Raw genomic sequence first — 23,865 nt, forward strand, 5'->3', positions numbered from 1 at the left:
ATCTCAAGGTTGAATAGTGTGTTACGTAAAACATATACTTGTCCATAGTATGCCTTACGAAGCTAAAAAGAATCCAAAGTGCTAATAGGATGAAATGACCAAATATATAATTATCTTACTTTGTTGTGTGTTTATTTGTGTGTCTGCATGTGTATGTGCATGCTCATGTGCTTGTAAGTGTGAGTGAGAATGTGAGAGAGAGTGTATGTGTACACGCATTTTCTTATGTGTGGTCAATTAGGCATTGAGTGTGGGTGCTCCTTTCCCAATATTGTGGTCTGATTCAAGTTCTTAGAACCAAATAATTCAGTTTTTAAGTGAAGAGAGAGGTAGCTGAGAAAATGAGAGAGGTGGGAGGGTAGGAGAAAAACAGGAGAGTATAGGCCTGCGGAAGCCGCAATAGGGAAGTGCTCAAAGATGTGTCATTGCTGCTGGAGGTCTAGAACAGTGCAAACCTGTATGGTAGCCTCAAGTTGCTATTGAGGACTTGAGATGCGACTAGTGCAAATTGAAATGTGTTGTAAACGTAAAATAAAATGTACACCATGGGCACCTAAAATGAATATGATATTATAGGGCAATTATGTTTCAGTTTAAAAAATGCACATCCGGCATGCCTGGCTTACTCAGTCGGTTAAGTATCCAGCCCTTGTTTTCAGCTCAGGTCATGATCTTACGGTCGGTGCCCCATATTGGATTCTGCTTTGACAGCGCAAAGCTTACTTGGGATTCTTTCTCTCCCTCTGTCTCTCCCCAGTTTGCTCTCTCTCTCTCTCTCTCTCTCTCAATAAACAAACAAACAAACAAACAAACAAACAAAAAAACACTGGAAAAGTGCACACCAAATTTCAGAAACAGGTACAAAAACAAGAATGAAAAATATTTCACCAGTACTTTAGAAAGTCATGATTACAGTTGAAATGATAATGTTTGGGATATACTGGGTTAAATAAAGTATGATCTTAAAATGTCACCTACTTCTTTTTATTTTTGAAAAATATGGCCGCTAGAAGTTTTTAATGGCACGTATGGCTTGTGTCCTATTTGTCTTGCAGTTTGGCAACATGGAGGTTGTTCGCAAACTTGGTAAAAGTAGGCTGCCTGAGATTAAGTAATGTGTAGCAAATTCTTTATACTCAGATGAGACCGAATCATTACCTTATACTGTTAAGTCTAAAGTTAAATAACAAAACTTACCACTAAAATTTCTCCTAGACTTTTTGGTGCGTGCATAAGTGATTTAATAATTTTACGCACATTGACAATGTAATATGTAAGTATTTAAATGATTCTTTGAAATAAACTCTCAAATGGCTTTTCAATCTTTTTTTTAACTGGTTTCTTTTTTTCCTTTTTTGTCTTCTTTCTTTCTTTTTATTTAATTTATTATTTTTAATTTAAAAAACTTTTTTTTTTTTTTTTTTTTTTTTGCATATCTGGCCAGGAAACTTCATGGTGTTATGGTCAACTTGCCGCACAACCGTGTTCAAATCTGTCACCAACAGGTTCATTAAAAACCTGGCCTGCTCTGGGATTTGTGCCAGCCTGGTGTGTGTGCCTTTTGACATCATCCTTAGCACTAGTCCTCACTGTTGCTGGTGGATCTACACCATGCTCTTCTGCAAGGTCGTCAAATTTTTGCACAAAGTCTTCTGCTCCGTGACTATCCTCAGCTTCCCTGCCATTGCCTTGGACAGGTAAGATCAGGTAGCCAGGGGTTCACTTTTTTTTTTTTTTCCCAAGTGCATGGAAATATTAGCATCACAAAGCAAAATGGCAAATAGTCGGTGTTCCACACTTTGCTTTGTAGTCTGCTTGGGGTCAAGTGAAAGAGAACGAACGTTTGAAACAGATGACTCACAAAAGTCATGTTGATTTCACGGCAGCTACAGAAAATAAGACCTTTAGAGAAGATGTGGCATTTGTGGGGGATACATCATGAAGTTGCTGGGGCAGACTGGATCATGATGTTGCTTCAGCTTGGTTGGAATTGGTGGCATTGGCGTTGCCATTTGTAGTAGATTGCGCACCTGATTGATAACTCTGCAATTAGTGCTTTTTGATGTAGGATGAAAATGTTTCTGGAAGAAAAAGGGAACAGTCCAGTGGTTATTTACCAAATGACTATATAACCAGTTGGAGTTGTCAAGACAATGGCAGAATTCCTCCGGAGGATTTATTTCCAAGCCTTTATACTGTGGTGGTGGTGGTTTTCTCTTCCCATCCTCTTTGTAAGGGTGTTCATTTGGAAATGAATCATATTTTAGCTACTGCCATTATACATAATTTGATCAAATTCATCAGGGTCAAGTGTGAAGATTTCAGTAATCAACAGCTTCCTGTCTTCTCTTTTTGTTGATAGCACTTAGTGAAGACCATTTCAGATAATAATACATTTTAGAGAATAGAACTAAACAAGCAGACAAAAGCTGGAAAGCATTTTGTATCCATGAGTACTTTCGATTTCAAGATTTACAGAGAGGAAAAGTTCCTGAGGGGGAAGTGTTGGCTCTCTGGCTTTATCCCCATTGATAAATTTAACTACATTTTGGATGAATCTGGAATGTTTCAACTCGTTGTCCGTTCAAAACACACTTAATTCCTTAATGATCTATGAGGGCATGGATGACAGAACCAATCTGTGGAGTCACTTCAGCCTCAGACCTGGAATTCTGGTTAAATCAACTGCCCAGGGTTATCTGCATGGAAGGACACAGAGTCACACAAAGTCCCCAGTGTACTAAGAGGAGTCATTGACTTTGCGGGTAAGAGAGAGGGCTCTGGAGCCTTAAGTTAGCTTTAAGTCCTACGCACACTGCTTTTTTGCTGGGTTGCTTTGGGCAAAGTGGCTTAACCTTTCTGAGCCTAAGGTTCCTCAGTAGTAAGAAAAGTTAAGTGAATTATTTATGGCCTGTGCTTGGAAAGGCTGCACCAATATGTGTTTATCTTGAGGTTTCCCTTTTGATTGGCACAGCTTTCCTTAGACATATTGTCTGCAATTATTTTACCGTCAGATCTTGCTAGGAGCCACTCTAGCTCTTTGGGAGTTTATCACTAGAATTTCACCATCTACAGGGTCAGCAGAAGCAGATGACAAAGCCAAATGTCACAGGCCAGGGTGTTTTGTGTCTGCATTCTTGTTCATAGGGGTCAATAACCCAGCAGATGCAGCTAATTGTTACTTTGTGGGTATCTAGACTCCGTAGGCAGGACTTTCTATTTTCTTAGAAGAGAAATCAGAAATCTGGAGTTTTACCATTTTTTTTTTTTTAAGATTTTATTTTTTAAATGACCTCTACACCCAACGTAGGGCCTGAACTCATGACCCTGAGGTCAAGAGTGGCATGCCTTACCAACTGAATCCGCCAGGTGCCCTGAGTTTTACTATTTTTAAATGTTGGCAACTAATTTTCATTCAAAAAAGATTATGTGCGTCACTCAATCCCTTCAGCAAGCTGAACGTGCCCCATGTCATGCCATTTTGCCGTGCGTGTCTCTTCCATGCTCAGCAAGATGTCTCTGAATATCTGGAAAGTGCCATCGCACAGCCCTGGAATCGAACAGGGTAAGGTTGGAGTGAAAAGTCCACTTACACCCGGGTGGATGCCCTAATGCATTTTGTGTTTTAACTATTCCATGTTCACAGCAGGGGTCCTTCCCACACTCCTTCTGCCACCTGCTTGGTGAGGTCTTCCATCTTCTGTCTGCGACATGGGCTTTTCTTTCTTCCTTTTTTTTTTTTTTTTAAATTTTTTTTTTTTTAACGTTTATTTATTTTTGAGACAGAGAGAGACAGAGCATGAACAGGGGAGGGTCAGAGAGAGAGGGAGACACAGAATCCGAAACAGGCTCCAGGCTCTGCGCGGTCAGCACAGAGCCCGACGCGGGGCTCTAACTCACGGACGGTGAGATCGTGACCTGAGCCGAAGTCGGCTGCCCAACCGACTGAGCCACCCAGGCGCCCCGGGCTTTTCTTTCTTGAAAGTGTTCTTCAACCGTTTTGTGGAGATACTATTTACATGTCATAAAATTCACCCATTTTAAGTGTACAAGTTAATGAATCTTCGTATTTTTACAGAGTGGTGCAGCCATCACCGCAACTGACGTTTAGAACATTTCCATGACCCTAAAAAGAAACCTCCTGCTCGCTTACAGCCACTTCCCTTTCTCACCTATGCACCAAGGCAACCACTGACCTACCTTCCGTCTCTATTTGTTGCTTTTGTGGACATATCTTATTGTGGAGTCATTCGACTTGTTGTTTTGTGTCGAGCTTCCTTCACTCAGCTTAATGTTTTCAGGGTCCATCCATGCAGTAGCTTTACAGCTTCATCCCTTTTATCCCCAGTTCTGTTGAGATGTAATTGATGTATAGCAATGTAGAAGTTCAAGGTGTACAGCAGAATGACTGGGTTTACGTATATTGTGAAATGATTGCCAGAGTGAGTTTAGTTAACATCCATTGTCTTGTACAGAAACTCCCCGACCCCCCAAAAAAGAAAAGAAAAAAATGTGGTGTTTTTCCTTGCGAGGAGAACTCTCAGAATCTACTCTTAAAATTTTGCTCCGTTCTTTTTTTTTTTTTTTTAATTGTTGAATAAATATTCCCTTGCGTGGATATGCCATGTTTTGTTCACCCATTTACTAGTTGACAGGCATCTGGGTTGTTTCCACTTTCTGGCTATTGTGCATCATGCTGCTATGAGCCCTGGAAGATTTTTACAATAGGATGCAGTAAGAGTGTGAACACAGGATTCTGAACATGTTGCCATCATGCCTGGAAGCTATGCAGTAATCCCCGAGGGTTGGTTCTGGGCCCTCAGTGTTAGACAAGAAAATATGTAAACAATAAGAAATCCTTATTCTCTTTTCAGCCAAAAATCTATTGTATGTTTGCTATGATTGAAAAAACACAAAAGTACATAAGTCGTTTTAGTAGGAAAAAAAAAGACTGGTAAAAAAAAAATCCTATTTTATTATACAGAGAAACAGATTACTGTCAGGTGTAAGTAGGGCGTGCATGGAGATGAAGGGAAGACAGTCCTTTCTCTCACTTCTTTCTCAGATATTTGTGTCCTGGCCCTGAGTCAGCGAGTTAGTTGGGAGGTCACTTCCTACATCATCTTCTAGTGATGTAAACATTAACAAAATGATTTATAGCGAGCCCGCGTGCTTTTCCAATACACAGTGGGAGCCTGGTCTTGTTACCTGTCAGTTGCTAAATGGGAATGTGTTCATGTGTGGGCACAACACCTTTACCGTGGACTGATAAGTTGTGATTAGAAATGTATGCATACTCAGAGAAAGACATTGAGGGCGTGCATAACTCTTTGTTAGGTAATTCTGTCTCTTTCTTTCCCTCCCAGAAAGAGATCTAGAACACATTTCACCACATTCCATCCATGCCTGATCATCCATGGTCATGTGCTTACATCGTATCTCCCTCAGCCTGGAACATTCTCCCCCCAGCCTGTCCCCTGCCAGACTCCACCACGGTGCCACCTTCTGTTGACATTTTCCCAGGGGCTCCTTTTCCGGTACCTCCTTTGTGCACACCTCTAGAAGAGCCATCATCTCCTGTCATAATTGCTCATCTGCGTGCCTTTTTTCCGCATGGAGTTTAGGGATGTTCCTGTGTGTCTTTTCATCTTTGTAACCCAGTGCCTGGTGCAGTACCTGGCATATAGGTGGTGCTCAGAGATCCTTGTGGCAGGGAGGCACGCATGCTTATGTGACCCCATAAGTGATGAATGTTAATAGAGGTGGAAGGTCGACTACAGCTTTAGCTGACCACAGAGACCTATGCTCACCATAGGTCTGATGGCTGGTGGCAGCCCTTTCATGACAGATATGGTTCTTAGGGTCTGAAGAATTACTCAGTTTCCCTAAATCGTTGGTGATATTGAAACAAAGTGCTTTTGCAGTTCTGATCACGTTAAAGCTTGAAGGAAGAAAGGGCTGATCTGATTTTAACAAAAATCTAATCGTGCAGGCATTTTAGACGTAGTTGTTCTTAGGGTCACTGAGTGATTATCATGGGAACAATGGCTATTGAGCAGGAACAATTTTTGTCAGTTGAATTGATTTTATGCAAGGACCTTGTCAGAGTCCGTCCTTCACATGGGGCTCATCTGCCCTGGGCGGCTTGTAAATGCTAATGATATCCATGCGTGCACTGTGGCCCAAGGCTGCTTTGGATATGTCTGTACACAAATTTCTTTCTCTTAGTGGCTTTGAAAATTGCACTTACGCTCTTCTAGCCCTTGTAAAATTTTTTTACAAGTTACCCTTTACCGTTAAATTGAAAAAATAGATGTCTTTACGTAGAGGGGAGACATCCTTTATATTGAAGGCACTCTTTGGGATCTAATGCTAGTGGCAATATTTATAACTAGCTATGAAATGAAATGATTTACTTGTTTTCCTTATAGTCTTGAGAGTCCTATATGACAGGGCTCTTCTCTGCTCATTTTTTGAAAAGGTACTTTTTTTGGCCTAGTGTACTTCTATTATGTGGGAAAGTCCTCAAAACTTAAGGTCTAACTTCCTTTTTTTTTTTAATGTTTTTTTAATCTTTATTTTTGGGAGAGAGAGAGAGAATGTGAGCAAAGCAGAAACAGAGAGAGAGAGGACACAGAATCCAAAGCAGGCTCCAGGCTCTGAGCTGTCGGCACAGAACCTGACCTGGGGCTCGAACCCACGAACCCCAAGATCATGACCTGAGCTGAAGTCGGACGCTCAACCGACTGAGCCACCCAGGTGCCCCAACCTTTTTTTTTTTTTTAAACTTTTTAAAAAAAATGTTTCTAAATTTATTTTTGAGAGAGAGAGTGTGAGCAGGGGAGGGGCAGAGAGAGAGGGGGACAGAGGAGCCAATGCAGGCTCCAGGCTGAGAGCAGGGAGCCCGATGCGTTACTTGAACTCACGAACTGTGGGATCGTGACCCGAGCCGAAGCAGGAGGCTTAACCAACTGAGTCACCCAGGTGCCCCAAGGTCTGACTTCCTAATTCCTCCAGTGGTCCCGTGTATCTTAGGCAGGATAAAAGAACTTGACTCATTTGTCCCCCTCTCGCCTGCTTTTGGTGATGTAGATTCCCCGAATGTAAACAGTATCTTCTCCTGTGAAATGAATTTTGCTTGCGCATTTTGCAGGTACTACTCAGTTCTTTATCCGCTGGAGAGAAAGATATCTGACGCCAAGTCCCGCGAACTGGTGATGTACATCTGGGCCCATGCCGTGGTGGCCAGCATTCCTGTGTTCGCAGTGACCAATGTGGCCGACATCTATGCCATGTCCACCTGCACCGAAGTCTGGAGCAACTCGTTGGGCCACCTGGTCTACGTGCTGATCTATAACGTCACTACTGTCATTGTGCCCGTGGCTGTGGTCTTCCTCTTCTTGATACTGATCCGACGGGCCCTGAGCGCTAGCCAGAAGAAGAAGGTCATCATAGCAGCTCTCCGGACCCCGCAGAACACCATCTCTATCCCCTATGCCTCCCAGCGGGAGGCAGAGCTGCACGCCACCCTGCTCTCCATGGTGATGGTCTTCATCTTATGCAGTGTGCCCTACGCCACCCTGGTTGTCTACCAGACTGTGCTCAACGTCCCCGACACATCTGTCTTCCTGCTGCTCACTGCCATTTGGCTGCCCAAAGTCTCTCTGCTGGCGAACCCTGTGCTCTTTCTTACTGTGAACAAATCCGTCCGCAAGTGCTTGGTAGGCACGTTGATACAGCTGCATCACCGGTACAGTCGCCGTAACGTGGTGGGCGCAGCGGGTGGGGTGGCTGACACCAGCCTGGAGCCCAGCCTGCGTTCGGGCAGCCAGCTCCTGGAGATGTTCCACATTGGGCAGCAGCAGATCTTTAAGCCCACGGAGGACGAGGAAGAGAGTGAAGCCAAGTACACTGGCTCAGCCGACCTCCAGGCCAAGGAGATACTCAGCACCTGCCTGGAGGGAGAGGGGGAGCCCCAGTTTGCGCCTCCTAGGCCGCTCCTGGGCGCGGCGGACTCTCTATCCCAGGTGGCGCCAGCGGCCCCCGCGGAGCCTGAAACATTGCCCGACAAGTATTCTCTGCAGTTTGGCTTTGGGCCTTTCGAGTTGCCTCCCCAGTGGCTCTCGGAGACCCGAAACAGCAAGAAGCGGCTGCTTCCCCCCTTGGGTAACACCCCAGAGGAGCTTATTCAGACAAAGATGCCCAAGGTAGGCAGGGTGGAGCGGAAGATGAGCAGAAACAATAAAGTGAGCATTTTCCCGAAGGTGGATTCCTAGTAAGGATTGTAAATCCCTGGAAGCAGCAGGGAGCTCCCGCACCCCTGCCCTCCCTTCACTCTGGCCGGCCCTGCGATTTGTGTGATCTCATTGCAGCCAACTATGGGTTGACTCCTCCTGTGTGGGCCAAATGCTTTTGGAATGAGAGGGAAACCTATACAAAATCAGTTGTCCTCTTTATTGAGGGAGTATATATATTTATCTCAGTGATGTGTGTCCTTGGTATAAAGTTGGCGTTCCTCTCTGTGGAGACAAAAGCTGGACGGTGTGGAAAGGGCCTTGCTTGGAATGGGCCCTCCATGTGCATTTTCTGAGGACCCAGGAGACATATAGGGAGAGAAGAACATCCGTGAGCTCAAAGGGAGTAGGGGCCCTCTGTGGGAAGCCCAAGATAATTATGGAGGGGTGTGGCCACAAAGAAAATGCCCATTTGATTCACTCAACTATGACAAGTATTAAAAATGTTTAATATTGATCTGTATCTTCAGGGGAGATAGGGACTTGGCATTTGACACCTGACACCTTTTCTCTAGAAGGCCTGATCTTATGACTCAGTTTCTCCTGAAGCCCTTCGTCTCTTTCACTGGGCTGTAGACAAGGAATGGCTTTCCCACCCCTATCCGACAGACATGGCAACCGCTGTGCCAGGGGGTGAGTGAGGAGATGCTCTCTTGATTATCTTGACATTCTTCTAACATCACTGAAGCCTCAGAAAATTATGTCTGCAGTGTTGGTTGGAAAACATTACAAGCACTTTACCAGGTCTTGCCCCATTAAATTGCATTTTTCAACCAAGGGGAGAGAAGCTAAGAGGTAGAGAAGAAAGACAGAAATGTCCGTACCCTGTAGTCTTCTCTCTTCCGATGTTGATCTCGTGTGAAAGGGGCTATGTCACAATCAGTAGAAGTGAAGTGCATTGAAAAAGATGATCTTGTGCAAACTTTCGGGATTCAGAGGTAATTTAAAAATGCAGAGTTAGTATAAACTGGATCCTCTGGAAACATCAAGCTAAAAGTACTTGATTAGGAAAAGGGGATTCTGCCCAAAAGAGGGAGAGAAGTCTGACAAAGATGGCTTCCTTCTGATGAGGACTCCAGAACCCAGGTGTGGCCAGTCTCGTTTTCAGTCTCTTTGCACAACTATGGTTCTCCCTGCGTTGTGGACACAAAAGAGGAACGGGACAGGGAGAAAGATTTAATCACTTTAAATGCCAAGGCAGCACCTAGCCCAGGTGAGCTCTTCACTTCCTCTTTTCCGGCAAAGTTTTAGCAGGAGTCCAAGGGCATAGAGGAGGAGGAGGACAGTGTCCTCAACAGGTTAGCCTCCTGGGGGCTCTTATAAGCAATTCAAGTCCGTTTTGGGGTAGATTCACCAGGCTGAATTCCAACCACAGGTGACACTCTACTTTTAATGAGGGCAAATCAAGTGCCAGCTCCACTGTTCTCTCTAGGACATTTTGTTCTTGTTAATAGTATGTGGGGAGGACCATCCAGTGCCTTGAGCAAGCTTGAGTGAAAGTAGGCATTCTCACTGGCAACCTTCCTTCCGATTCCAAGGGCAGTGGTCCTCACGGAACCCCTCCTTTAACCACACGGGCCCCCTGGCCCTCGGCGGAAGCTCAGACTATGTGTGGGGAGTTTCTTGTGATGTCTGGTGTGGTGTGGTGTCTTGTGATTCCAGAGTATGAACCCAAAGTCCCTTCCTCGGAAGAGGGAAATCCTCCCTCTTTGTGTTTTGTCTCCTTGCAGTGTCGTGAGCTCTTAGCACAAACAGGGGACTGCCACATCCTCTCCGTGTGCCCCCTGCCCCCAGCCCTTTGTGCATGCTATCTATAGCTTCGTGCCCTGGTAGTTAATGGTGGCCCTTCAAGCTTATCATTCAAAACCTTCCCAATCATTACAATTTCCACCAAGGAGAAACGTAATCTGTCAGAAAATTGTGTCTACTTTGGAAGAATTGTCAAACATAGCCACTTTGGTGTTGTTCTGATAATATATATGTACAACTAATGCATTCGGGTGAGGCACAATTGGGTAGTTCTTTCTTATGTATGTTTGAAGCAGATGGTTGACTTCTAGCAGGTCATTGCCAGGTATATTTCTATAGTCTTTGAAGAATTACATTTTAATAAAAAACTGAAAAGTCGTTTCTGAACTCAAAAAAAGTTTAATGAGCTATTTTTTTTGTTTCTTCTTTTCACTTTCAAGTGGGCATATTAATGTAAACCATGAATGTTGAGTTAATCAAAATTACCGTGATAGTGGGAAGGTAGAGGAGAAGTAGACGGGATGATTGTAGGAGACAGCAATCCTCATCTACCCTGACAAGAGGCAAATTATGTCCAAAATGGGTAGTGCAGAAGAGAGTAGAATATACATATTTAGAAATAACGGAGATGTGTGACTGTCCAACAGCTAAAATTATGTCAGGTCCTGGTCTCTGGGACTGCTTTGTTTGTTTTAAGCCTTTTTGTTATATTTTAAAACATTCTGCATATCTAGATAAAAATACAAATCAACTTTTAAAAACTTCCGGATTTTGCAGCGGACCATCAGACTAAACAAAAGGAAAGAGAAGAAACCATACGCATCATTAAAGGGATTTGAGAAAAATAGGCCATTTAGGTTTTCAGAGTCAGAGTAGCCAATGGCTCTCGACTGGTATGCTCAAATAATGTCAGTTTGCTCAGAGAATTCCTTTGGTTCGGCTCTAGGCACTAGGCAATTATAGGGTGTTCTCAATTCTATTTCCCCCCTGCGCCCATATTTCCTCAGTAACTAGGAGAACTATTTCTTCTCTCTTTTTTGGGGGTGTATTTATTACAGTGCATTTAAGAATTATTGCTATTTTTTAAGAGCAAGTTTAGGGGCGCCTGGGCGGTGCAGTCGGTTGAGCGTCCGACTTCAGCCAGGTCACGATCTCGCGGCCTGTGAGTTCGAGCCCCGCGTCGGGCTCTGGGCTGATGGCTCCGAGCCTGGAGCCTGTTTCCAATTCTGTGTCTCCCTCTCTCTCTGCCCCTCCCCTGTTCATGCTCTGTCTCTCTCTGTCCCCAAAATAAATAAACGTTGAAAAAAAAAATTAAAAAAAAAAAAGAGCAAGTTTAAGTAATGCTAGTTTGCTTCAGAAACTTAGAGCCCACTTAATATTTTAGATTTATACAAAAATATCAAGTTTAATGAATTAAACTATTCTGGAGTTTGTTTACTTATTTATAATTGATGTCTACATCTACTTAAGAAAATATCTAAAGTGGGGCTAAGGTGTCAGCACTGAGCCTGGGTGGCTCAGTCGGTTAAGCGCCCGACTTTGGCTCTGGTCATCATCTCACGGTTCATGAGTTCGAGCCCTGTGTCGGGCTCTGGTGCTGACAGCTCAGAGCCTGGAGCCTGCTTTGGATTCTGTGTCTCCCTCTCTCGCTGCCCCTCCCCCTGCTCATGCTCTTTCTCTCTCAAAAATAAATAAACATTGAAAAAAATAATATCTAAGGTGAACATAATGTAAGTACCTTTGCATTAACTACTTTAAGTCATTAGAATATTATTTGGAAAATCCCAATTAGTTTTAACTTACAATACCCTCTGCCTTAAAGTTTATTCCTTTGGTAGCATTTGGCTTCTCGATGCCTACTTTGTATTTATATATGATGTTTCCCTGGAGGATATTAAAGCACAGCCCACAGACTTTCGGTAGGAAATGATATGATCTTTATTTTGCAGATGGGGAAACTAGAGGTACAGATGGCCACGTCATTAGCCCTCGGAGACAAAGCAAATTCGAGACAGAGCTAAAAGCAGGACTGAAGGCATTAAGGCCCAATTCTTCCACTGCACCCTCCAAAGTACTGATGCACATTATCATCCTCCATTATTACGGTTATTTTTGAATACCCACTTGGCACATATTATTAAACTGTACTGGGGACTGGATTAAAACCTTTAAAGCCTGACAGCTGTTTTTCTCACTGTTAGTTCTCCAATTTCCTTCTACTTCGTGATTTTTCCCTGTTTCATGGTAGAGTAATTCAGTTCAGAGTACATGTGAAGAAACCCTTAATGGAATGCCAAGATTCAGATCACTCGGCTGAGAGTAATCACAGACATCGTCTTCTGCCTCATGTCCTCCTGGTTATTTCTGCACCGACGTTACCCTTAGTTTCATTTAAGAGTCACTGCCGTCAAATCACTCTCACCCGTTGCCCACGCTCCCGCAGGGACACTTGATACTGTCTTCTGCGAGTACATGAAATGTTAACAAGATTCATTCGTTCATGACAGTAAATATTACTGCATTTAGCAATGTTATTATAGCGGAGTATAAAGTATTTAAGATACGGTTTCTGCCTTCTAGACAGCTTAGGGGAGAGAAAAATCCCCCACAAGAGACAGAAGGCAGTAAATGCACAAGTGCTAAGAAGAGGGGCTGAAGGAAAGTGAAAAGTACGTTTCTCTGAGAACGTGCATTTTCATTAGTGATTTTGTTCTGTGGATGGTTCTATGCAAGGTTTTTCTCTAAATTCAGGAAGTTTCTTTCTCCATGAAATGCCCATTTACCTCACACAATCCTAGCACTTAGAATATGGAGGATCTTAGCCTTGTTATAATTTAAAACGAAAAACTCGGGGCCCAGGAGATTGATATATTTTTTTAAGACCTTGGACCAGGACTCATGATTTTAAAAAATGCCTAACCCATAAGCAAGATGTGGGGAGTGGAAACCAGTGCCTTTAAGCGTCATTTTCGGGCTGAAATATAAATAATTCAGTAGGCGGCCTGTTGAGATGATGAAGAAATACTTTCCTGACTAAGGCTTTCCGTTTGCTTATCTGCTACTTACTCCAGATGGGCAACTGCTGCCCAGCACTGGGAAATCCCCCTTACTGCAGACACTGTGTCAAGGGAGTGGATGGGAGGAGTTGGAAGGGACTCATGTGACCACCTAGTCCTGCCCCTGTCGAGATCGCGAGACACGATTAGAGAAAGGCTAAAAAACTCACTCGCCCAGAATTAGTTTGCTGGAGGATTTGACTCTGACTCCGTGACCAGTGAAAGGCAGACAAAGGAATATGAATGCCAGTGTGCCACCTGGATACAAGATGGCCCCCCAATTGGGGCCAAGGTAACGATCTCTAGATTCGTATCAAGAAAATAGTTGGCAATTTTCACAAAAACACCAAGTCATCCGTAGTAAAACATTGGAAGGCTGCTTTTATTTGAAATAAGAATACTCATTTTATTAATTGCAGCGAAACATTCGATATAGAATCTCAAGAACATTTTAATTTCTCTATTTCTATAAAGTAAGGGAAAGTGTTCAGGAGTTACCTTCCCATTAGTAAATAGACAGCCTGGTAAATTGAAGCCTGGGGAAGTGAAGAGGCTTGTCTTTCTTATTTTTTTAAGTTTATTTATTTTTGAGGGAGAGAGAGAGGGAGAGAGAGGGAGAGAATGAGCATGAGACAGGGAGGGGCAGAGAGAGAGGGAGACACAAAATCGAAGCAGGCTCCAGGCTCTGAGCTGTCAGCACAGAGCCCCACATGGGGCTCGAACTCACAAACTGTGAGATCATGACCTGAGCCGAAGTTGGAGGCTAAACCGACTGAGCCACCCAGGAGCCTTTAATGTTTATTTTTGAGAGAGAGAGAGATGGAGAGAGACAGAGAGCGCGCGCGCGCGCGCACACACACACACACACACACACACACACACACACACACGCATGAGTGGGGGAGGGGCAGAGAGAGAGGGAGAAACAGAATCTGAAGCAGGCTCCAGGCTCTGAGCTGACAGCACAGAGCCCCATGCAGTACTCCAACTCCTGAACTGTGAGATCATGACCAAAGCCGAAGTCGGACACTCAACTGACTGAGCCACCCAGGTGCCTCCAGAGGCTTGTCTTTCTGAAGGCAACAGTAGAGGGGGATGCAAGTCCAAATCTCATTAAAACCTAAACCAATTTTCAGTTCATTCTATTGCATCATGCTATAAAAACAGGGCATAGCTATTGTTTTGCTTTGTTTAATTCTTTGCTTCTAGGTTGCAGAGGGCAAGACAGATGGCTGTTACTATTGCCCAGATGTTGCTAAACAAGCAGCTATTGCTGTTGAGCCTGTTGAGCGGGTGTCTCTTATGTCGGTAAGCGTATCATTGCAGTTGAGGCTGGGACACCTGAGCAGGTCATTTCCAGACGGAGCCAAGTCTGCTCCAATTGGGTGATCACAGAGCCTCAGAGCTCAAAGTATGCTTAGAAGCCTTTATCCAGCCCTTATTTTACTAGGTGAAGACACAGGTGGAGGGAGGTCAAAAGGCCAGGCCCCGGTCAACTCTGCAGAGACCTGATGAGAAACCAGGGAGGGATGCATGATCTAAAATGATTTTATGTCAGTGTACGAGTCACAAAACACATTTTCAGCCAAATTAGAACATTCCAGTTTGTTACGACAAACTGAAGGGAAAATAGATCAGCTTCTGTTAAATAAGGAGTTTGGATGATCACAGAAGAAAGAAGTTTAAACGAGAAATCCGATAGTCACCAAAATGTTGAGTAGTTCCTAGTGTAATAAACACCTTGCATGTTCAGATGGAAATGGCCCTTTGGATATGAGCTAAGAAAAGGGATTGTGTTAGAAGTAAGTGAGATGCTAAGAAATCCAGGATGTCAGCCTGGCTGCTAAGAACAACACCCTGTGCTTAGTTACTGATTTCTTCTTTATCTCCGAGATCTTAACCCTGAGAAAACTTTCCACATTGCCGCTTAAGACCCTTCAAGTTTGGTTTGAATACATTTCTAGAAAGGTATGTGAATCCCTTTTAACTTTCTTTTGTGCTAAAATAAAGATTTACATAATAATAAAGATTTACATAATTTATATACTAAAAATGCATTTTAATACATAGAGCGGGAGACCCAATTTAAAACAAAACAAAATAAAAGACAGGAGCACCTGGGTGTCTCGGTCAGTCAGTCAGCGAGCGACCGACTTCAGCTCAGGTCATGATCTCGCGGTTCATGCGTTGAGTCTGAGCCCCTTGTTAGGCTCTGTGCTGACCGCTCGGAGCCTGGAGCCTGCTTTGGATTCTGTGTCTCCCTCTCTCTCTGCCCTTCCCCTGCTCATGCTCAGTCTGTCTGTCTGTCTCTCTCTCAAAAATAAATAAACATTAAAAAAGAATAAAACAAACAAAAACCCCCAAACCCAAACCCTATAGGATCAGAGACCTAGCTCAATATAGAAGTTATGGTTTGGAATCAAAGATAGGAATGAAGCATGACACTCAATGCATGGATAATGGTCAGAAGCAGTAGGGTTCAGCACCCAGGATTGATTGCCACAGAGAAATTGCTAAACTTCTCTTCAGCTACGAGGCACAAGCAGTGTCTCACCCATCCCGCTGGTGGAGGCGACATGCCAGGAGTAGAACACTGTAATCTCACCTGGCATCCAGCAATGGAAACCGCGGCTAGCCTCGGGAACGTTCTGGCAACTCTTGAATTCTTTACAGATCCAGACTTGCGTTGCGGCAGGTGACCAAACTTTGGAGCCAGCAATATAACTGGAGAATGAAGCAGCCTGTTACTGCGAGGGAATTCTCTGAGAAGAGAAACAGATTTCTCCCTTACTGGTGAATGACTCACTTGGCAGAGATGATCTCTGGAGGGCAGAACTGAGATAAAAAATAAATAAATAAATAAAAAAACATTCTGGATTTTAGAAGATGTCTTCATGATTTATTTGTCTTACTATCTTAAAAAGAAAAAGCCTCTATTAGCTTTCTGGGTCATGAAAGTAAAGCCGCACTGTTTGTGTGTGTGTGTGTGTGTGTTGATTTAAAAAAAAATTTTTTGGGGGCGCCTGGGTGGCGCAGTCGGTTAAGCGTCCGACTTCAGCCAGGTCACGATCTCGCGGTCCGTGAGTTCGAGCCCCGCGTCAGGCTCTGGGCTGATGGCTCAGAGCCTGGAGCCTGTTTCCGATTCTGTGTCTCCCTCTCTCTCTGCCCCTCCCCTGTTCATGCTCTGTCTCTCTCTGTCCCAAAAATAAATAAACGTTGAAAAAAAATTAAAAAAAAAATTTTTTTTTAATGTTTATTTCTGAGACAGAGCATGAGTAGGGGAGAGGCAGAGGGAGAGGGAGACGCAGAATCTCAAGCAGGCTCAGCACGGAGCCCCGCGTGGGGCCCGAACTCACAAACCGTGAGATCATGACCTGAGCTGAAGTCGATCGTTCACCTGACTGAGCCACCCAGGAGCCCCTGTGTGTTGATTTTTATGCATCTCCGCGATCTCCTGGCATAGTTTAGTTTTCTCCGCACCCCCTCCCCCATGCCGAAACTCAAATCATTTGAACAAGTTAAACAAGGTCATATGACAACACCTGGGTTAACTCCTTTCGCTTAAAAATTTCAAGGGATATCATTATGTATTTAGGCTAACAAGATACTGACAAATGGCAAACTTACTTCCCCCTCGATTTTTAAAAGGGGGACATTCTCTAACTAGCACTTCAGGCTGCGAAGCACTCCACGATAGACGGGAAGAGGGAGGAAAGGGTTGTGAATCAAGGAAATGGGAAGGGAGAACATTCTCCAGTTTTCTTGATTAATATTTACCAAGGAGGTACTGAATGTCCCTGGGTTGGGCAGCTCTAGGGGGGTCCATGGTGCCTTGCAGAGAAGTGGCCTCATCACCATATACTCTTTCAAACAAGGTTTTTAAGTTAGTGTTTTTCAAAGCATATTCATGGTTCAACTGCACCAGGATCACCAAGGGGTTTGTTAAAATGCAGATTCCTGCACTTGACCCCAGACCTACTAAGTCAGGGAATAGGGACTAAACTGAACATTTTATTTTATTTAAAAAAAATGTTTATTTATTTATGAGAGAGAGAGAGAGAAAGAGAATCCAAAGCGGGCTCTGAGCTGCCAGTGTAGTGCCTGATGCTGGGCTTGAACTCATGAACCTTGAGACCACGACCTGAGCCCAAGTTGGGTGCTCCACTGACTGAACCACCCAGGTGCCCCTATAATGAACATTTTAAATAAAACATAAAATAATCCCTATACACAATAAAATCTGAGAATCCATTTTTAGCAAATTTATTTCGTAACTTTGAAGTACTAGAAATATACTAAACATGTACTAAACTTAAAGTGCATTTTACTTTGAGTAAAAATAGGGTCACTTGCTTCAGAACTTACCGTTCGTTCTTTAAGGCTTTATTTACTTCCCTGTTCACGTCTCTTGGTTATGTGGATGGCACCGTGGCCGAGCAGGATTGGGAGGTGTGGGAGGGAGTGCAGTCCATATAAAAGGGGCAAATGAAATAAAATATGGACTTCTTTTTAAGTCTGCAGATTTTATATAAATACAAAGGTATGAGAACTTCAGTCTTTCAAAGTCACTAATGGTTATTTGATATTAGATAGTAGTAATATACACTAAGTTATTAAAAAAAACCCATTCTGTTCTTTTGAGATTTAATTTTTACTTTTCCAGTTTGGATGTCTATTTAAAGATGGATCCGAACACAGTTCAAACATACAGGATATTTGGGTGCAGCGGCTTCTTGAATCACACCTAAAAATCCAAGAAAAGCGATTTCTGAGTTTTGTTTTTAACAGACAGTCAGCACCATCTAGTGGATACAAATAGCCTCTTTTCTTGAATTTAGTCCAGTGAGGAGGTGAAGAGAGCAGGCTTTTGGAACTGGCTTGGAAACTCAGTACCAGTCTTAGTTTCTGAGTGACCTCAGAAAAATTACTTAACCTGTCTGTGCTCTGCTTCTCAACTATAAATCTGCATAATAATAGTGCCACCTCATAGGATGTTATGAAGTGAGATGATACATCTAAGGTATGTCCTAAATGCTCAGTAAATGTTATTTTTAAATAACACTGAGCCATAAACTCACAGGATATGGGAGCTGTTCAGCGGCACACGCTTTTAACTGCCTTCCAAAAGAAATGGCTATTGAGTCTAGTTTATAGAATGTATGATAGGAGGTTTAATGAGGTTCCACTCCCAAGTGTGCCGTCACATTTTGCTGAAGCTTATGGTAAGAAAAGGGAAATTGGGGCAACAAAGCTGGAATGCAGCTGGGTCCCAGATGGAATACAATGCGGGCTCTCTCTCATTCATTCAAATCTGACTCCACTTAGCAGGAGAAGGTCAAGGGTAGAGAGAGATTGAAAATGAAAACCAACTTTGAAACCAACACCGCCCTAGGTCACCAACCTGTAATGAGACAGGGACATTTTAACTTAAAATATCTTGACTCTAGGAGAAATCTTCATGAATTATTGAAAGGCTTTCAATACTTTCTAGAATGTGTCTGTGCTTTTTGTTTGTTTTTTTTAGAATTTTTTTTAAATTAAAAAAAATTTAATGTTTATTTATTTCTGAGACAGAGCATGAGTGGGGGAGGGGCAGAGAGCGAGGGAGACACAGAATCCGAAGCAGGCTCCCGGCTCTAAGCTGTCAGCACAGAGCCCAATGTGGGGCTCGAACTCATGAACTGAGAGATCATGACCTGGAGCTGAAGTCGGACGCTCAGCCGACTGAGCCACCCAGGCGCCCCTGTCTGCTTTTTGAACACAACACTTCAGAAAACAGCACAGGGTGCTCTCTGATGTATCTGAATATGAACCGTTTTGAGGGCGTCACCTGCAATAGCTGACAGAAGTCAGGAAATTAACAACAAAGACACAGACACGACATATACAATTTGTTAAAATTTGCCCTCAAGGCGCATATAGCCTCTCTGCAGTTCACAGGTAATAGCAGGAGGTAAATGAAAGTGACAATGACAGAAAATTAGATGAGTTTCCTGCGAAATGAAGTCAGTGGGGACTTACTTGTAATGGTAAAGTTACAGTGAAGAAACACTGTTTCTATTGAGCCTGAGTTTTCTTTTCACTTGCTTCTTAGGTATCTCCTGTTGTATACATTTTAAAAGCAAAAGTTAAAAAAAAAAGGCAGATGGGTCATAGCCTTGATTTTTCTTAAGTTGATTTTCTCTCCCCACATCCCCAAGAAATCTGAAATGTGTTATTCTCTTAAAGGGCACCATTAGTCACCAAAAATACAAATGGAAAGAATGGCCTTTATTCACAGAATATTACAATTGTGCAGACACTTGGAGTTTGTTTAGTGTCCAGCTACTCTAAGAGTAGCCAGTGGATAAGAAGCATTGGCATCACATGGGAGCCTGTTAGAATCTTGGGTCCCACCTGACACATCGAATCAGCATTTAACAAGAGCCTCAGTTGATTTATCTGCACGTTAAAGTTTGAGAAGCCCTAGAATTTTAGGTTCATTTGCTCTCAGATACAGCCCCACAGTCAGTATTTTATGAAATCTCCTCAGGTGATTTGAATGCAGTAGAGTTAAGAACGGTAAAACTAGTCCCCATTTGGGGCACCTGGGTGGCTCAGTCGGTTAAGCATCCAGCTGGCTCAGGTCATGATCTCGAGGTGCGTGAGTTCAAGCCCTGAGTCCGGCTCTGTGCTGACAGCTCACAGTCTGGAGTTTGGTTCAGATTCTGTATCTCCCTCTCTCTCTGCCCCTCCCCCACTGGCACTCAGTCTCTCTCTTTCTCTCTCTCTCTCAAAAAAAAAAGCATACAAAAAAATTTAAAGCAACAGAAAAACTAGTCCACATTTCTCAAATGAGGAAATTATGGCCCACGAAAGGTTAACAGATTAACCCAAGATAACCCAGCTATTTAGTATCAGAATACAAATGATGTCATCTCTCCTCTTTATATAAAAAAACAACAAACGAACAAAACTAAACAGAGTGAAGGGAACAGAGGATAGGGAATGTGGAGCTGGGGATTATTATTTTATATAGGGTGGTCAGGAAAGAACTGCCTGAGGAAGCAGGCTCTATTCCTGAGGGAATAGAGGAAGTGAGCCATGTGGATAGCCGGGCAACTGTATTCCTGGCAGAGGAAGCAGAGGGCTGGAGTGTGTTTGAGTGTGTGTGTGCGCATGCACCTGGTGGGGGTTGGGGGAGTGGTGGGAGCCTATTCCATCTTGGAGGAACAACAACAAAAAATAGTGTTCCAAATTCTCAACATACTGATCTTTGGGATGCAGAAACAAGAAATCAAAATTTCCAGCAATTCTCAAAGCCTTAAGTTATTCTTAAAATATTTTCAACCTTCTTCATATTCTTGTTATCATGCTATCTGAATCATTTTTATAGAAGTGTTTATAAGTGGCTACAAGAACTGTAGCCTATAGCAAATATTCAAACACTGGAGAACACAGAGAACATGATTGGGTACCATTTGAATAACCTAACATACAAGTCTTCAAGTGAGGTTAACAGCACTTTGCAGAATCATAGGGTGGGAATTGCCAATTGAAGGACTCACTTTTGAGTCAAAACTTGCTATTTCTTGGAACACAATTCATAGAATTTGTATAAAATATGCCATGAATATCAACTAATTAATATTTATTTTATTTGCAAGAATGACTCAGCAGCAGACAGGGCCGGGAACACACAGGTGGAAAATGGCACCAGTTCCACGCAAGACTGACAAATCAGATTGTGACATGCTCCAATCCAGGTTCCGAGAATGTTGACCTTAACTTCTGACACAGTGCTCGCATTTCCTGCTTTTGGTTTCACCTTGACATCAGGGGATTTCTTCAGCAACATTTCTATGTTGATTGATAAACTTTAATTTTCAAAGGAGAATTAGAATATACTTCTAATTTCTCAAACTTTTTTAATTTGGAAAAACATACACATTTGCTGAAAAAGCTGGGAAGAAATTCCTGCGCAGAAACACTAACAAGGACAGTGACGCTAGAGCTAAGCTTACCAGGGAGAGGATGGTAAGACTGGAAGTTTGAGAGAAAACATAGAGCCTGGTCATTTAGGACCTGTGGGCATTGTAAAGACTGCATGAAGCAGAGGAGCCACAGAGTGTCCTGAGCGGAGGAGTAACATGGTCTGCCTTTGGATTTGAAAGCATCATTCAGGCTGTGGTTTGAAAGTAGTAGAGGCAAGGAAAGTTAGGAAGAAGGTTGTTGCAAAAATCTAGGTGAGAGGTGATGGCAGTATGGACCAGTATGGAAGCACAGCAGGTGGTGAGCAGTAGTTAGACTCTGGATATATTTTAGATGTAAAGCTGGTAGGGTTTATAACAAATCGATTGTAGCATCAATCAGTGGATGGAGGAATAGAAACTGAGGATGACTTCAAGGTGTTTTGGTCTGAGCCTGGCAGGAAGGAGTTACCATTTACTGAGATAGATAAGAGAGTGGAGTGGTAATGGGTGTGATCGTGGAGAGGTTTGTTTTTTGACATGTTACGTTTGAGATGCTTCTTACATCTAAGTGGAGATGTCATATAGTCAGTTAGATAAACGTGCGGAGTTCAGGGGAGAAGTCCGGGTTGGAGATAGAAACGCAGGATTTAGTACTATATAGATGGCATTTACCGCCAGGTTTTAAACCCAGCACAGCCCTAGATTGTAGCTGTGGTTCCCTGACCAACTCACTTTACCTTTGTCTATTTGCTTCACTGCAAAACACTCAAAGAATACACATGCTACCTACCTAAAGTTAACAAGGCTGTGTATGGGGAAATGCCTTGTAAACTGTAAAGTGCTGTCCATACTAGAAAGCAGAAATTTGATGGTGCTGGGGATGAAGAAAATCAGTTTGGGAACCCATGGAAATAGTCTTTATGTGCCGAAGATGAGAGAATCCCCCCCCCCCCCCAAAAAAAAAGAAAGTGCAAATAAAAATCATTACTAGTTTGGACTGTAGCCCAACTTTGCAAAACTAGTATTTTTTATTTAAATGAAATCCAAAATTTAGCAAGAACTTCGCGTAATCTTTTTGGGTTGCACAACAATCTTGTGAGGAATTACTGTCATTCCCATTTTACAGAGGAGGAAACTGAGCTCAGGGAGGATGCCAGACCTACAGAGCATCATACTAATGGTAGATAGCCACATAAGCATCCAGACATCCTCCTTCCGAGTTCAAAGTGAAAACGAACGATCCACTCCCCAGCCACACTGTCCTCGGATAGACGGGGGAAACAGCAAGACTGCCCCAGCTCCCGGGACTCCTCTCAGCTTTCCTCGCCGCCCTTGGCTCCCCCACATCTCATTCCCTCATGGTACAGCCCTTTTCTCTTATCGCGATACCGGAAGCTTCGTGCTTCTGGTTGCCAGGGGAACAGCGTCCCTGGAGGCAGGAGGGCTTTGGACGCACAGCTCCTTCCCCTTCCAGAAAAGCTGTGGTGACGGGAAAGAACCCTCCCCTTTGGGGAACAGGGGGTGACGCTGTCAGCCGGTGCGCTTCTGCGCCCGTCAATGCTTTGCTGTCTGGTGACTGGCTCCCAGAGTTTCCGCCGCGAAGGTAAGGCACCGCACCTGTTAGGACACCACCTTGAACGCCGCGCGACTGGCGGAAGAGTGAGCCAGGCGGTGTCGTGTCAGGGACAGCCCCTGGGCTGTCAGGGAGAGGGGCAGGGCCAATGAGAGGGCGAGGCGGAGTCGTGTCCGGCTGCTGGGCCCGGAGACTGGCTATTAGCGCGAGGGGGCAGGGCCAGCAGGGGGGCGGGCTCAGCCGGGCTGGGCGGGGTCTACGGGGGCCACCCCATGGCGACCCAAGCATTTTCCTCCACGAAGACTGTGTCTCCAGGATTTCCTGGAGCCTGCTGCAAACTTTTCCTGACCTTAGGACCTCGTATCAAGGGCTCCCCCTGTCCTGTGCCTTCTGTTCCTTAAGAGCTAAAAGTTATGGGGCACCTGGGTGGCTCAGTCTGTTTAACGTCCAACTTTGACTCACGTCTTGATCTCAGGATCGGAAGTTCGAGCACCACATTGGGCTCTGTGCTGACAGCTCAGATCCTGGAGCCTGCTTCAGATTCTATGTCTCTGTCTCTCTCTGCCCCTCCCCCTGCTCATGCTCTGTCTAAGAAATAAATAAACATTAAAAAAAAATTAAACGTTATAATTAAAACCAATCACCAGTCATTTAAAATAGACCTCAAATAGCAAAGGATATATATATAGGCATGCTACAGGAGAAGAAAAGGTGACCAGTAAACACTTGACTGAAGCCTTGTCTGGTAATTAAAGAAATGTAAATCAAACTCAGATACCTTTGACACTTAGATTGACCCCAGGCCAGAATGGGAAAAGAGGAACTTTCATGATACCCTGTTGGTAGTAGTGTAATTTGGTACAGCCTTTTTGGCGGACAGTGTGGCAACCTACCAAAATTTGAAACACAAGAATTCTTTGACTCAGCATAGTTTATCTTCTGGGTATGTAAATGTAACTAAAGAAAGATTCGTACAAAGGGGTTAACTTAAAATTGTGTGTGTGCCATTTGTGTGTGTGTGTGTGTGTGTGTGTGTGTGTGTGTGTGTGTGTGTGTTGGGGAGGAGTAGGTAGGTAAAAAGGATAGGTTTGCATATGCCTAAAAAAAAAAGTGAGACCCCCCTCCCCCGATCTATTCCAAGTGGTTCTTGGGGTGAGGAACATTTTGACTTCATTTTTTTTTCATGTTTCTTTATTTGAGAGAGAGAGAAAGTGCGCCCATTCACGAGCAGGGGAGGGGCA

General features: G+C 43.7%; 2 protein-coding genes across 4 annotated transcripts in view; both read left to right on the plus strand.

Moving 5' to 3' along the window:
* GPR176 (G protein-coupled receptor 176) overlaps window positions 1-10,421 on the plus strand; it is a 126,444-nt gene extending 116,023 nt beyond the window's left edge. Inside the window, exons 2-3 of the mRNA XM_003987283.6 lie at window positions 1,445-1,697; window positions 7,154-10,421. Coding sequence (XP_003987332.2) covers window positions 1,445-1,697; window positions 7,154-8,276 — 1,376 coding nt within the window. The 3' untranslated portion in view covers window positions 8,277-10,421. The remainder of the gene's footprint in view (window positions 1-1,444; window positions 1,698-7,153) is intronic.
* An 11,844-nt stretch (window positions 10,422-22,265) lies between these two features.
* FSIP1 (fibrous sheath interacting protein 1) overlaps window positions 22,266-23,865 on the plus strand; it is a 201,030-nt gene continuing 199,430 nt past the window's right edge. For all 3 annotated transcript variants that reach the window (XM_006932677.5, XM_045059560.1, XM_045059561.1), the window contains exon 1: window positions 22,266-22,654. In XM_006932677.5, the coding sequence (XP_006932739.4) occupies window positions 22,410-22,654 (245 nt within the window). In that variant the 5' untranslated portion in view covers window positions 22,266-22,409. The remainder of the gene's footprint in view (window positions 22,655-23,865) is intronic.

The sequence above is a fragment of the Felis catus genome, chromosome B3, assembly GCF_018350175.1.
Source record: "Felis catus isolate Fca126 chromosome B3, F.catus_Fca126_mat1.0, whole genome shotgun sequence".
Lineage (NCBI taxonomy): Eukaryota > Metazoa > Chordata > Mammalia > Carnivora > Felidae > Felis > Felis catus.